At 36.7% G+C, this 15,122-nt stretch overlaps 1 protein-coding gene across 6 annotated transcripts in view; it reads right to left on the bottom strand.

The window, feature by feature from the left end:
• Positions 1–1,164: 1,164 nt before the first annotated feature.
• HIVEP1 (HIVEP zinc finger 1) overlaps positions 1,165–15,122 on the bottom strand; it is a 181,760-nt gene continuing 167,802 nt past the window's right edge. For all 6 annotated transcript variants that reach the window (XM_072603830.1, XM_072603827.1, XM_072603832.1 and 3 more), the window contains 2 exons: positions 4,515–5,014; positions 1,165–2,875 (listed from right to left, as the gene is read on the bottom strand). In XM_072603830.1, coding sequence (XP_072459931.1) covers positions 1,697–2,875; positions 4,515–5,014 — 1,679 coding nt within the window. In that variant the 3' untranslated portion in view covers positions 1,165–1,696. The remainder of the gene's footprint in view (positions 2,876–4,514; positions 5,015–15,122) is intronic.

The following is a 15,122-nucleotide window of genomic DNA, read 5'->3' as shown; positions in this document are numbered from 1 at the left end:
TCCAGACAATTAAAGCATAAAAGGTTGATATGTAGGCAATACATATTGTTAAATGTGGCTTTTAAAAAAAATTTAGGATTATTTAAGGAATACATTCATAAGATAATGCAGTCACATTATAGTTCTAGGATTATTAAAAAATCCTTCAGTCACTGATTGTAACATATAATAAGCAAAACACATAATTGTGGAAAGTCAGTTTTTATTATTTTGATAAAATTTGATCCTTAATTTGCTGAAGTTTAACTGATTTTTAAATTGTTGATTATAATTCATGCTACATTATATTAAATTCTGAAAAATTAAATTTGCACATTAAACATTACATCAACTTCAAATATCAATAACCTTCAAGGAGTAAGCATTTTAGGGCTTTCTAAAGAATTCAATGAAGGCTTCCCTATCCATGTATCAAGCCTCTTTCAATTACGGTATTTAAAAATTCTTTTCTTCAAAACCTATCTTATGGAGGCATTGTGACAAATAAATGCAACTTCTTTGTTCAGGTATTGGTGAGCAACAAATCCTTATCCTATTATCGTGAAAGAACGTAGTGAAATTAAATTTCTTAAAGCTGGAAGCTAACATTTCCTGAAACAAAGTTGTAAAAAGTGACTATTGGGAAGTATTATTTAGGTATTCTTGAAGCCTGATATGTCTTCTTAATTTAGCAGAAAGCTTTGCGTTACAAGTGGAAAAGATTCTTCAGGACAATGAAAAACTTGCTGAAGAATAAATCCTACGTAAACATTATTTTCAGTGTTTTCATTGGTTGCATCCAAACCATGCTCTTGAAATACAAAATATTTTGTACTGTTTTATTATTTTTTATAAAACATCTTTACGTTCACATTTTGAAATTACAACTGAAATGCCCATTTTAAACTAAATTCCATTTGCCTTTGTAACTTAGTGCAAAGATGTCTTTAGAAAGGCTTCTTCTGTCAAATAACCAAGCATAATATAATACTGCCAGTGATTAAAAAAAAATTCTCTTGATGGTATTAACTTTAGTTCCAAATGGCAAAACAATAATTCTATTACATCCCTCCCCAATTTGCTACTCATAAAAAGAGGGTGGCAGCACACTAGACCTAAGCATGAGGTAAGTCTGCTGCTCCCCAATCCCTGGATGGCATAAAGAAGGCACAACGTGAACAATGGTAAAGTCAGTAAATAAAATTTTACTGGAACATTTCATAACACAGAAAAATTCTGTCTGAAGTGTAAAGCTACTGTCTTACACAACAAGATGGAGAGACCCATTTCCAAGACCAATATGGACACAATAAATATGGAGTTTTACATACCAATCTGTACACAGAAACTTTCCCCTACAACCATAAAAATTTACATTTAACAGTGCAACATATAATTTAATCATTTGATTTGACATAAGATGTTTTACTTACTAAACACAAGCAGCTACCTGGTTTTCATATACATATATAATATGTATTTTATATATAGATTTTTTTTTCAACAATCTGTACAAGTTTCTAAACATAAAACTCCAAAAAGGCACAATTGTCTATACAACATGTACAAAAATGGTTGGAGCTGACAAGAAACAACAATTATTGGTCAAAATTTCATGATTGCACAAAGATTAATAATGAATTTTTGTCAGAAAAAATGTGCTTTAAGGAAAGATAGGTTTGCAAAGAAACCTTTAAGTGTTATAAAAAAAAAAAATTTAGGTTGCTATTACAAGCCTGTCCTCATCATCATCACTACTGACATCACTAAACTGCACTGTATTTTGCCTGCGGGGTAGGCTGGGGGGCCTGGGCATCTGCCTCTCTGGAGAGCCTGCTTGATGGCCTCGCGTTGTTGCCACACCCTCAGCCTGCACTCCCAGGAGGGGCTCGGAGCTACAGCCCTCTCTGCCCTGCTGAGAAGTGGTTTCATGCTTTGGCATCCCATGATTCACCAAGTCAGTTGTTTCAGTGTCAGTTTTACCTGTGCCATCAAGCTTTCCATGTTCTCTTGTAAGAGTGGGCTCAGATGAGTCTTTTCCATTGTACCGATGGGCTTTAGGTGACCCCTGAGGAGATACAGCAGCAGACATCTGATTGAGATCTGTTGCAAAAGTCTGTTCTGGTTGAGTTTCACATGCTTTATTTTGGGAAGCTGGTGTTTCAGGAACTCCCTGTCCATCTACAGTTACTGGACTAACTGAAGGAATTAAGGTAGGCAGTGCTATGTTCAATATTTGTAGGCCTGGAATGTGTGTCTGAGGGCTAGGGTTGCTTTGGGTGGAAGGATTTGCAGTCAGAACTTGCAGACCTACAGCATTTAGTGCGAGTCCTGAAGGATGTACTTGGGGAGTGATGTTTGTATTGGCTAGGCCTAAAATATTTACAGTTTCCATACTTAATGGTGGAAGAGTTTGCAAGCTTGGTGCACTTAGATTCTGAAGGCCTGGGACACCAATTTGCCCAATGGGAATACACGGCACGACGTTGTTTAATTCAGCAACCCTAGTCGGATTTGTAGTGCCAGGAACTTCTGTGGCCGGATCCCCAGGAGGACCTGTAGTTCTATGAATCACCCCGACAGCTGGAATAGTAAGTTGCATGGGACCAGCTTGAATTGGTACAAATGTGGAGTATGCAGTTAGGCCAGCAGGAACTACATGGATTCCCCCAACTGGAATCATGCTAAAGGGTGTTCTAGTTTGTTGCTGTGAATGCAAAGGAAGATGGCTAAACAAATGAGTCTGAGGAGGCATCAATTCTGTAATATGCTGCAGAGGTATTTGCTGTTTCTGTTCTTGGATCTTAGGAAAAGGTGAAGCCACTGAAGGGACCACCACTGTTGTCTGGGTGCCATGCTCCACTGATGGAGAAGGAAGTTGCAGAGAGGGTATATTCTAAGAAAAAAAAAAGAGAAAAATAAAGATGGAGAAATAAAACTTCACCTTTTTGTAATATTTTGTGTGACAATAAACTCAAATTTTATAAAAAGATAATGTGGATTCTCTTTGTTTCTGGCAACAAATTAACACAAGGCAAAGAGTTAATTTAGTAAATAAATTGCCAAATTGCAGTGAAATCTTTCATCAAACATTTTAACAGATTTACTGTCACAAGGATATGACTATAGGCATGGGAGACTTCAAGAGAAGATAAACTTTGGGGATAAGTCATAAAATCATGAAAAGAACCTCAGAGTGAGGGGCAATCTGGTCCTATCTCCCACAGAAGATTAGAGATCTATTCATAGATTTAGAACTACAAGAGACCTTAGAGGTAATTTAGGTGATAAACTGAGGCCCAAATCGTTGAGGTGACTTGCACAAGTCAAACAAGTACAAAGCAGCAAAGTCATGATCTGAATTCAGGTTTCCTGACTACAAATATGTGACTCTTCTCATTATCTGTTATAATCTTTCAATTGTTTTCTGGACAAGAAGACTCTCCCCAGTATAAATGAAGCATATACTAGTTGGGTTAAAAGATGTCTGGAGAAACAAATTCCAAAAGAACTATTCCTCTTATTTAGTGTTAACCTAATATAAACTAAAACATGTTTCAAGCTGAAATTTTCGGTGAGTCCCACTATGGCATTTATATATTTATAGATGCTTCATAGGGATAATCACTGTATGATAATGTTAAAGTGGGCTAATCACAAATTGTGGAACATCATGTGAACTAGAATCACAGAATTTCAGAACTGAAAGTGATCTCAGAAGCCATTTATTCCAAACCACACTTATGCAGAACCCTTCCCACCATCCCCTCTGTATGCATTTTTCTTTATTCTAAAAACACTGATCTATGTCCTTATTTTCTTCTCTGTTAGCATGTAAACTTCTTGTGAGCAGGCATTGCTTATTCTCTGTATTTGTATCCCTAGCACCTGGCAGAGTTCCTTGCACAAGATTTAATAAGTGCTTGTTGATTGAGATGAGTCCGATACAGGAAGAAGAGGTTAAGAATGGAGGCTTGAGAGCTTGAGAAACTAGCAATGGAGAGTTTCCAAGTCTTCATTTAAATGATTATTATCAATAATTCATATTAACACTTCAAGATTTTTTTCGAAACAATATATAAGTAATTCAAGGAACAATATCTCCATTATACAAACAAGGAAGCAGGTTCCCAGAGGCTACATGACACGGCAAAAGGCAAACAGCTGGCTACAGTTTTTGTTCTCTTTTTTTGCTACAGTGTAACATATATAAAGTCAAAAAACAACAGTAAATAATAGCAAACTAACATAACTTCTGAAGAACCGTTTGGTAGTTGTTTAGACACAAGAATAAAGAAAATAAAGGATGTGAAACATGATTAAAATAGATGACAACAATGAGGGAACAAATAAAATCAATAATCTGCATCGAACTCTAATAAACGCTTTTCCTGAAATCACACAACTGATCCAATATTACCATCAGTAATTAACCTGGATAGCATATTAATTATTCTGAGGCCTTTGCTCCTCTATGCTTAAGATATACTTTAAAAACTCAATATATAATCAGAAAACAAAAATAATCTATTTACCTGTGTTCCACTGGTAGGCACTATTGTAGCATTTTCTACTTCGCCATCAGGATAGTCAATAGACATTTGACGGCACGGTGATCTGGGAGCAGCTTCAGGGTACTGAGTCATATCTCCACTAGTTACATTGTCTCGTGAAGTCTCATCTTTTGCACTTTGCTGCCTCGTTATCACTGGGGATCTTGAGCTCCTACTGTCTGACTGTACTGAGCTAAGTACAGTCATCTTTGTGAGCAGGGCTTTAGGCAGAGCATCCATAGGATCTGAATGTAGTACAGAAAAACAGTCTGTCATTCTACTTTCCTCATCAGCACTTAGAGACTCCTGAAGACCACTTCTGGATGGATGGTGCTGAGGGCTGGCTGTAACTGAAGGTGCCGCAGATAGAACTGATTCACTCTGGCTGTCTTCATCATCTTCCTCATTCTCATCGTCTTCGGCACCATCAGAATCTTCAATCTCATATCCTGACTGCTCATAACCAAACCTTTGTTTTTCACCTGTTAAAAAGAACCCAAAGTTGATATGCTATAAAAGTGCTTCGAGAATAGAGTGTAAATAACTAATCAACATTTGAGCACGTGTAGTGTTTCCTCTTTGTGGGAATGCGAACACAGATCCCAATGCAACATAGTTGAGGACATAAGATACATGAATGAAACAAGTGGAGAATAATTGTACAGAACTAAATATGTTCAGAATTCAGAAGAGAGATTAGCATAAGCTAATTTAATCAAGGATTACTGCAAAATTAGTTTCCAGAGACCTCTCCTAAACCACAACATTTACATAAACTTACATATAATTTTTCTGCAAAAAGAAGAACCTGAAAAGGCTAAATGAAGTCTGCCTTATTATGAGCTGTTGAGGACTGAGACTGCGTTAATTTTTTTATGTAGCATCTCCAGAGCCTAACACAAACTCTCTAACATACAGAGGATATGCTGAATAAATGTTTGCTGAACTGATTTGACTTTCTTTTAAGGTCATATGCAACTTTCTACCCACAATAAGCATATGTATACTAAGACCCTTGACACTAAAATATCAGAATACAGGCAAATAAGTCATTTTGTTTCTGTCTTTAACAGTGGCATGTATTTGAAAGGGGGAGGGAGGTAAAAGGAAATCATTTAAGAAACAAATAAGAATTATTTTTTCTTGTAAGACTAAACTGCTTAAAAATTGCTACAATTTTGTTCAATATAACCTTTACATTATAAAGCACTGGATCTAAGGTTATCATTTGGATTTTTATAATCTTTTAAAAAAATATTTATTTATTTGAGTTTACGACATTCCCTTCCACAAGCTTTTGAGTTCCAAATTTTCTCCCCATTTCTCTCACCCCCCCTCCCTAAACATATACATTCACGTTAAACACATTTTCACATTAGTATGTGCAAAGAAGAATTATAACCAACGGAATGAACCATGAGAAAGAAGAAACTAAACACAAAAATAGAGAGAGATCAAATAGTATGCTTCAATGTGGATTCAGAGTCTGTAATTCTTTCTCTGGATGTGGATAGCATTTTCCATCAGGAATCTTTTGGAGTTGTTTTAGAACCTTGCATTGCTGAGAAGAGCCAAGTCTATCAAAGTTAGTCATCGCATATTGTGGCTGAAACTGTGTACAATGTTCTCCTGGTTCAGCATCAGTTCATATATATCAGTTCTTTCCAGGTTTTTCTGAAATCTGCCTACTCATCATTCCTTATAACACAACAGTATTCCATTACATTCATATACCACAACTTGTTCAGCCATTTTCCAATTGATGAGTATTCCCTCAATTTCCAGTTCTTTGCCACCACAAAAAAGAGCTGATATAAATATTTTTGTACATGTGGGTCCATTTTTTAAATTTTCCATCTCTTTGGAATACAGCCTTAGAAGTGGTATGGCTGGGTCAAAGGGTATACGCATTTTTACAGCCCTTTAGTCACTGTTCCAAATTGCTCTCCAAGATGTTTGGATCAGCTCACAACTCCACCAACAATGCATTAGTGTTCCAATTTTCCCACATCTTCTCCAGAATTTATAGTTTTCCTGTTTTTCATGTTAGCCAATCTGATAGATGTGATGTGGTAGCTAGGAATTATTGTGACTTGCATTTCTCTAACCAATTTTGACTGAGAGCATTTTTTCATATGACTATAGATATCTTTAATTTCTTCCTCTGAAAACTGCCTGTTCATATCCTTTTACCATCTACCAACTGTGAAACGACTTGTATTCTTATAAATTTGATTCAGTTCTCTACATATTTTAGAATTGAGGCCTTTATCAGAGACACTGGATGTAAAAATTCTTTCCCACTTTTCTGCTTCCCCCCTAATCTTGGTTGCATTGGCTTTATTTGTACAATTTTTTTTTTTAAGTGCTCTGACTAACACCTATGCTACAGGACTTGGTCAAATATTTACTGAAGGGCTGCTTTGTACCCAGATGTAGCACTCTTAAAACACACATACATAGCCCTCTGATAATCAATCAAAGCAATTTAGAAAGGAAATGAACAGAAATTCAGTTTCAGAAGCATTCAAGGAATTGTGATCACTCATGTTGTGCATTCTTAGCCATCTTTCAACAAATCCTCCATAGAAGAATCACAGTAAAACCAAAATAAATATTTCCTGAAAGATTAAAAATGTCAAAGAGGACAGAAATTCTCATTTTATGATTTTGGACTGGCATTATGAATATATGGCTAATAAATAATTTCACTCTCTTTCTCTTCCAACTACTGGATGGATAATGAAACAAACTTAACAAGTAAGAGATTTTATTCCTCTAATTTTTCCTTTCACTTTTAGTTAAAAATACAAACAGAGGAGAGAACCATCCATTGAAACTTGTTTAGTATGAGTTTTACTAGAGCCTTTCAAAGATAAAACAAAGGAGTACTGGAAGCCGGGGCAGGGGAGCAGGGGAGACAGAAATAACAAGGATAACAGGAGCCAGGAAAACAAAAACCTTGAAGTCACATTTATGTTGGCATAGACAGCTCTTGTTCTACTTCAACACCCATCACCAAGGTATCCAGGGCTATTACATCTCACTCCATTCTCTTCTGATCTCCATCCCATTCATGAGAACCTATTCAGGACCTTTCTTATTCCAGTCTCCACACTTCTTATCACTTAAGCCTCCTACTCTTAGTTACTATTTTTAAAGCAAGTTTTATTGATGTGTTTTGTGTTTTTACTAATGTAAAAAACCTTTTTGGAGTACCACTATTCCAGGAGGGCTCTCATTTAACAAAGTAAAACTAACAAGACAGTGACCTCAACTGAAAGTGCATACAACATTCCAAATCTGTAGCACCGTTCTGTTCTTTTAATGAATAGAAATGTTTTCTCTCCTTCTGACCCAAACTCCACTGAAAAAAACAGAAACAAATTCCTTGAAAAAAAAAATATATATATATGTAGAAAAGCAAAACAAATTTCCTCACTGGTTATATATAAATATATATATTTTTTTTTCATGCTGCCCTCTAAATCTACCACCTCTGTCAGGAAGTTGACACTATGTTTCATCATTGGTCCTCTGCAACCACTGATAGTCATTATAGTTTTTACAGCTTTCAAAGTTTTTTGTCATTACAGTGTTGATATTGTTTTCCCGGTTCTGATCCTTTCATTCTTAATCAGTTTGTAAAAGTCCTCAAAATTTTTCACTTTCATATTATTAAGTGTTACAGGATAAATTGTTCTTTTGGTTCTGCTTGCTTTACTCTACACCAATTCATAAAAATGTTTCTGCATCTCTAAGAAATCATCTATTTCCTAATTTCTTACAGGACAATAGTGTTCTGTCATATTCATATGACCATAATTTATTCAGCCATTCATCATCTGATCATTCCTTCAAACTAGTTTTGTTTTGTTTTTGCTATCATAAAAAGAACTACTATAAATATTTTTGGCCATGTTGGAATTTTTCCTATTCCTTTGAAATCTTTTGGGAATTAGCCTAGCAATGGTATAGCTGGCTCAAAGGGCATGCATTGTAACTTTTTGTGTTTAATTGTAATTTTCTTTCCAGAATAGCTGTACCTATTCACAGGCCCACCAAGAGGATATTAATTTGTCTGTTTTTTTCCACAGCCCCTCTAACCATTATAATTTTCCTTTCCTATCATCTTTGCCAATCTGCTGGGTGTGAAATAGAATGTCAGAACTGCTTTAATTTACATGTTTCTAATTACTTGTGATTTGGAGCATTTTTTCATATGGCTGTAGATAGCCTAGATTTTTTTCCTTTGATAATTGCCTGTTCCTATCTGTGCTCTATCAATTGGGGAATGGCTTTTATTCTTATAAATTTGGAGCAACTCCTTATATACCTTAGAAATGAGACCTTTATCAGAGAAACATGCTAGAAAGACTCTTTCCCCAGTTAATTATTTTCCTTTTACTCTTAGGTTTATTAAATTTTTGTGTTTCTGCAAAAATTTAAAAATTTTATTCAATCAAAATTATACACTTTCTTTTCTGTGAGCCTCCCTGTTTATCCTTTGCTAGGTCACAAATTTTTCTCCTATCCAGAGATCTGATAAGTCATTTTTTCCCCCATGTTTCTCTAATTCCTTTATGACATAACCTTTTTCACCTGGCACTTATCACAGTAAAAGGCATGAAGTACTGGCCTGTCCTTATCACAACAGCTTGGGTCTTGATATGTATTGAACCAGGGTACTAAGTATGTTAGCTTCTATATGTTGCATACCTAATTTGTTCTGATCTGTTTTTTAAAACAGTATCAAATCATTTTGAGAACTGCTGTTCTGTAATATAGTTTGAAATCTGGCAGTGCTAGACTAGCCCCCTTTAGTTCCCACTTCTTCTTCATTATTTCCTTTCAGATTTTTAAAAAATTTTCCCTCTTATGAATTTCATCATTTTTTTTCCTGGTTCTACAAAGTAATACTTTGGTGCTCTAGCCACCACCCGCAGTGGATATCCACTGTACTGCACTGGTACAGTGGATAGAACACCAGTGCAGGAGTCAGGAGGACCTGAGTTCAAATCTCACCTCAGACACTTGACACTCACTAGCTGTGTGACCTTGAGCAAGTTACTTCACCCCAATTGCCTCATCCTGGGTCATTTCCAGTCATCCTGATGAATATCTGGTCACTGGATTCAGATGGCTCTGGAGGAGAAGTGAGGCTGGTGACCTGCACAGCCCTCCCTCACTCAAAACAAAGTCAAGTGTAAGTCATGTCATTATTTCTCTGATGGCATGGTCTTCTTCGGTAACGAAGCACAAACACACTTTGGTAGCTACAGCTAGCTAATCCACTTCTCTTCCACTGTTCAAGTGGTTCCTGAAATGAAATCCAACTTCAACTAAACTTTCAAGTTGTCAGTGCAGTAAAATAAAAAGTCTTAAACTTGGAAGACTGAACTTCAGTCTGAAACCGAGCTCTGCCATTTATACTTGTGTGACTTTGAGTAAATCACTTATTGATTCTGGGTCTGTTTCCTAATATGTTAAATTAAGAGTTGAGCTAGATGACCCAAGATCCCTTCCAGCTTCACATCTATAGCCAACAGTCCAACAAAGTGCCTTTCCATATTACTTATTTGAAATGTCAATATTTACATTTGTTCAGTTTTATTTAAGCTTAAAAATTTAGCTGTCTGTAATGCTTATAATTCTGTTTCAGATTACCTTTCTTATCTTATAAGCTCCTTGTCAAAAAGGGTAACATTTAATTTGGTCTATTTGGTACCTAGTTTTTAATAATGAAACATGCAAATCAATATTTAATAAGTAGATGCTTTTTGATAACAAATATAATAAAGTTAGGATGATCTCTTATTTGAAACAGAGCAAGTCTGGACTTATAATGTTTACTAGAAGTTCAAATTCCTATTTTCTCAGTCTGTGCTCTTTGACACAAACCTATTCATTTCTTGAATAAAATGAGAATTCAATATCTCCAAAGTTCTGTGATGTCATCAACATGGTGCTTTAGCCACTCATTCAGAAGGGAAGCCTTACATGCCAAAGGAGTTGCCATGGCCAAAAACATCATCACATATTAATCTACGAAACAATGTGCTGCATTGGTAGTTATCAACAAATATAAAGGTAAATAGTTTAATAATGGATTTTCCAAGCTCATTCAATTTGCAACTGGAAAAGATTTCAAAATAGAAAGGAATGCTTGTACAACCAGCACCTGAGGCTGGATTTGAACTCAGGTGTTTCTGACTCTACTTCTAGTGTTTTATCCAATGTACTGCCTAGCTACCTTTCACTTTGGTTGGTCTGTCTACTATAAACTAGAATAATTTTTTTTTAAAAAACAGTGAAAGGGAAAGAGTGGGGTTATAACAAAATATGGGGCATATGTAATGCACAAGCTGGTTTACTAGTCATTGAATAATTTAAAATAAGACTTCATTCCTTCTATATCAGCATTTGATACTTGAAAATGGGTATTTGTTTTCACTACCACTACCAAATGCTTTTGATTATGACAAATTTTAAATGAAATGTTTTTTTTTTCCATGACAGTAAATAATTGAGCAGAATTTGAGCATGTTCACTCAAACAAACTGCAGGATGAACATCATAGTACGTGATGTGTCACCAAAACCTTTGTAAAATGCTAGGGCACCCGTTAGTAAAACTGTCAACCTCAACCTTTATGAAACAGCATGGTAGTGGTGGGGAGATGAAGGGTTCTGAACATCAAACATATGATTCTGCATTTGATTCTGGAGATGAGGAGCCTATCAATGCCTTCCATGAGCCACATTTACACAATGTAAGTGTACATATATAAGCTATATGGACAGCACAACCAGACAGATACATTGGTTGGCTCTTTCCTTTGTTCTTGAAGAGGACCAAAATGGCATCACTGTGCTAGAGTCACATTTTAATGTGTCTGACTGTGGCTGATCAGACCAATACAAGTTCAGAATTCTCTACCATAGGTTGGGCACAAATAATTTGTTTGCACATCCTGTTTCAATTCTGCTTTGCTCATAGAGCACAGCACCTTCTCTGATGTGGGCACGCCATGCTGATAAGTCCTGTATCAGTGTCTCAAATCAAAAGTTCTTAAGCAAGACCTTGAGAGTATCCCTGTATCACTTCTTCTGACCATGATACGAATGCTTGCCCTTTTCTCCATAAAACAGTCTTTTTGGCAAGCATTTTACATTTGAACATGACCAGGCCATGGGAGTTGTGTTCTCTGAAGCAGAGTGTAAATGCTTGGCAGTTTATTTTGAGTAAAGACCTCAGGTTCTGGTACCTTATCCTGCCAGGTGATCTTCAGAATCTTCCTAAGAGAATTCAAATGGAAGCAATTCAGTTACTGGAATGATGTTGGTATACTGTCCAGGTTTTATAGGCATACAACAATGAGGTCAGCACAATGGCTCTGTAGACCTTCAGTACAGTAGCCAGTCTAATACCTCTTTTCTCTGATACTTTCCTTTGGAGCCTCCCAAACACTGATCTAGCTCTGGCAATGCGTATATCAATCTCATTATCAATGTGTACATTAACAATGTGTATATCAATATGTACTATACAAAGTATACTTCCAAGGTAAGTGAACTTATCCACAGCATTCGGAACTTTTCCCTTTGCTATAATAGATGCTTCCACATAAAGACAGCGTAGTGGTGGCTGATGGAGCCCATGTTTTCTTGGTGTAAATTATTAGGCCAAAATTAGCACAAGCAGCAGAAAACTGATCCATCTTTAGAAGCTGTGCATTGAGTGCACAATCATCCACAAACAGAAAACCATGCACCAACACTCCCTCCACTTCGGCAATGTGGTAGTTGACCTTGATGCCCTGTTCATCCTTACTGACAACATTTGACAATGTGGCTGAAAACATCATTATAAAAAGCATGGGAGCAAGCACACAGTCTTGTTTCACTCCATTGGTGACTGGGAAGGCACAGGAACATTGTTCATTATCTAGAACCTGGGACAGCATGCTGTAATGAAGCTGACGTACAATGCTGATGAACTTCTCTAGGTAACCAAATTTTGACATTAATTTTCCATAAGCCCTCACAACTAACAATATCAAAGACCTGGGTCAGATCTACAAGCATTGTATACAGACCTCTGCTCTGCTCCTGGCATTTCTCCTAGAGTTGTCAGGCAGCAAACACCAATATCAACTGTTTCTTTCCGAAGCCACATTGGCTCTCAGATAAATAACCATCTTCCAGGTGAGGGATCAGCCTATTAAGGGGAAATCTGGCAGGAATCTTGCCAGGAGTGACTGAGAGAGAGGACCCTGTGATTGTTGCAGGACAATCTATTTCCTTTACTTTATCTACAAAGGTTGGACAATGGAGGCATCTATAAGGATGGGCAATGGAGGCATCCTTGTACTCCTGGGGGAATAACCTCCTTTAGCCATATAAAGCTGAAAAATTTCAGTTAGCTTTTGTATGAGCAATGGGCCCCCTATCTTGTAAACCTCAGCTGGAATACAATCAGCACCAGGCGCTTTGACACATGAAAGGACCCTAATGGCATTCAAAACTTCTTTTTCAGTTGGAGCTTCCACTAAGGAGGAGTTGACTTTTACATGAGGTAAATGATCAATGGCCTCAGCATTGACTGATGATGGTGTGTTGACAACACTATGGAAGTGTTCAGTCCATCTCTCTAGCCCATCCTTATCACTAATCAATTTGGCTTCATCAGCACTGAGTAGCTAAGATGCACCATGGGTCTTTGGCCAATAAATAGCCTTCAGGGCATCATAAAAAAGCTTTGGATGATTACTATCACCATAAAACTGAATGTCATCTGCCTTCTTACAGAGCCATGAATCCTGAATCTCTCTAAGCTTTGCTTATACTTTACTCTTTTTTAAAAAGTTAACAAAAGGAGGTTTACTTTACAATAATGTGGAAAAGTTGCACATCAAGGATCCTAGCAATGATTCAGTTGGGCACACCTTCCCAGCTACGATATTTGCCATGAAGCATGTTTCAAGCCTGAGAAGCCTCTCCCTCCTGAGCCAATGGCTTTTGTAATTAGGCAACTGAGAAGTTACATAAATGTAGCTCCTTAAACTCCCAAACAATTAAGTCTTGAGAATGGTGTCAGTACTTTTATTTTTTAAATTTACTTATTTTTAGTTTTCAGCATTCACTTCCACAAGATTTTGAGTTCCAAATTTTCTCCCCATCTCTCCCCTCTCTCCACCCCAAGACAGCAGGCATTCTGATTATCCCTTTCCCCAATCTGCCCTCCCTTCCCTTATCCCCATCCCCTCTATTTTCTTATAGGGAAAGATAGATTTCTATACCTCATTGCCTGTTTATTTTATTTCCAAGTTACATGTAAAAACAATTTTTTAACATTCAATTTTAAAACTCTTGAGTTTCAACTGCTCTCCCTTTCTCTCTCCCACCCATCCCCACTGAGAAGGCAAGCAATTCAATATACGTTATACATGTGTAGTTATGCAAAACACTTCCATAAAAGTCATGTTGTGAAAGATTAACTATTTTTCCCTCCCTCCTATCCTGCCCCCCATTTATTCTATTCTCTTTTGATTCTATCCCTCCTCAAAAGTATTTACTTCTAATTACCCCCTCCTTCCATTTGCCCTCCATTTTATCATCCCCCCCACAGCCCACTTATCCCCTTCTCCCTTACTTTCCTATAGTGTAAGATAGATTTTCCTAGCAAATTGAGTGAGCATGTTATTTCCTCCTTAAGCCAAATGTGATGAGAGTAAGGTTCACTTTTTGACTCTCATCTGCCCTCTATTGAAAAAGCTTTTTCTTGCCTCTTTTATGTGAGAGATAATTTGCCCCTTTCTATTTCTCCTTTTCTCCTCCCAATATATTCCTCTATCATCCCTTGTTTTTTTAGATATTTTTCCTTCCTATTCAATTCACCCTGTGCCTTCTGTCTATATGTATACAATCACTCCAGCTACCTTAATACTGAGGAAAGTCTTAAGAGTTACAAATATTGAACAACTTTAGTAAGTCCCTCATGATTTCTCATTCCTGTTTACCTTTTCAGGCTTCTCTTGATTCTTATGTTTGAAAGTCAAACTTTCTATTCAGTTTTCATCAGAAATGCTTGAACGTCCTCTATTTCACTGAATGAACATTTTTTTCCCCTGAAGTATTATACTCAGTTTTCCTGGGTAGGTGATTCTTGACTTTAATCCTAGCTCCTTAGACCTCTGGAATATCATATTCCAGGCCCTCACATCCCTTCAGGTAGAAGCTGCTTGATCTTGTGTTACCCTGACTGTACTCGAATTGTTTCTTCCTGGCTACTTGCAATATCTTCTTCTTGACCTGGGAGCTCTGGAATTTGGCTACAAATATTCCTAGGAGTTTTCCTTTTGGGATCTTTTTCAGGAGGTGATTGGTGGATTCTTTCAATATTTATTTTACCCTCTGGTTCTAGAATATCAAGGCAGTTTTCCTTGCTAATTTCTTGAAAAATGATATCAAAGCTCTTTTTTTTTTGATCATGACTTTCATGTAGTCCAATAATTTTTAAATTATCTCTCCTGGATCTATTTTCCAGGTCAGTTGTTTTCCCAATGAGATATTTCACATTGTCTACTAT

The sequence above is a fragment of the Notamacropus eugenii genome, chromosome 4, assembly GCF_028372415.1.
Source record: "Notamacropus eugenii isolate mMacEug1 chromosome 4, mMacEug1.pri_v2, whole genome shotgun sequence".
Taxonomy (NCBI): Eukaryota; Metazoa; Chordata; class Mammalia; order Diprotodontia; family Macropodidae; genus Notamacropus; species Notamacropus eugenii.
Note: the sequence above shows the minus strand (reverse complement) of the source record. Positions and strands in the feature narration are given on the sequence as shown.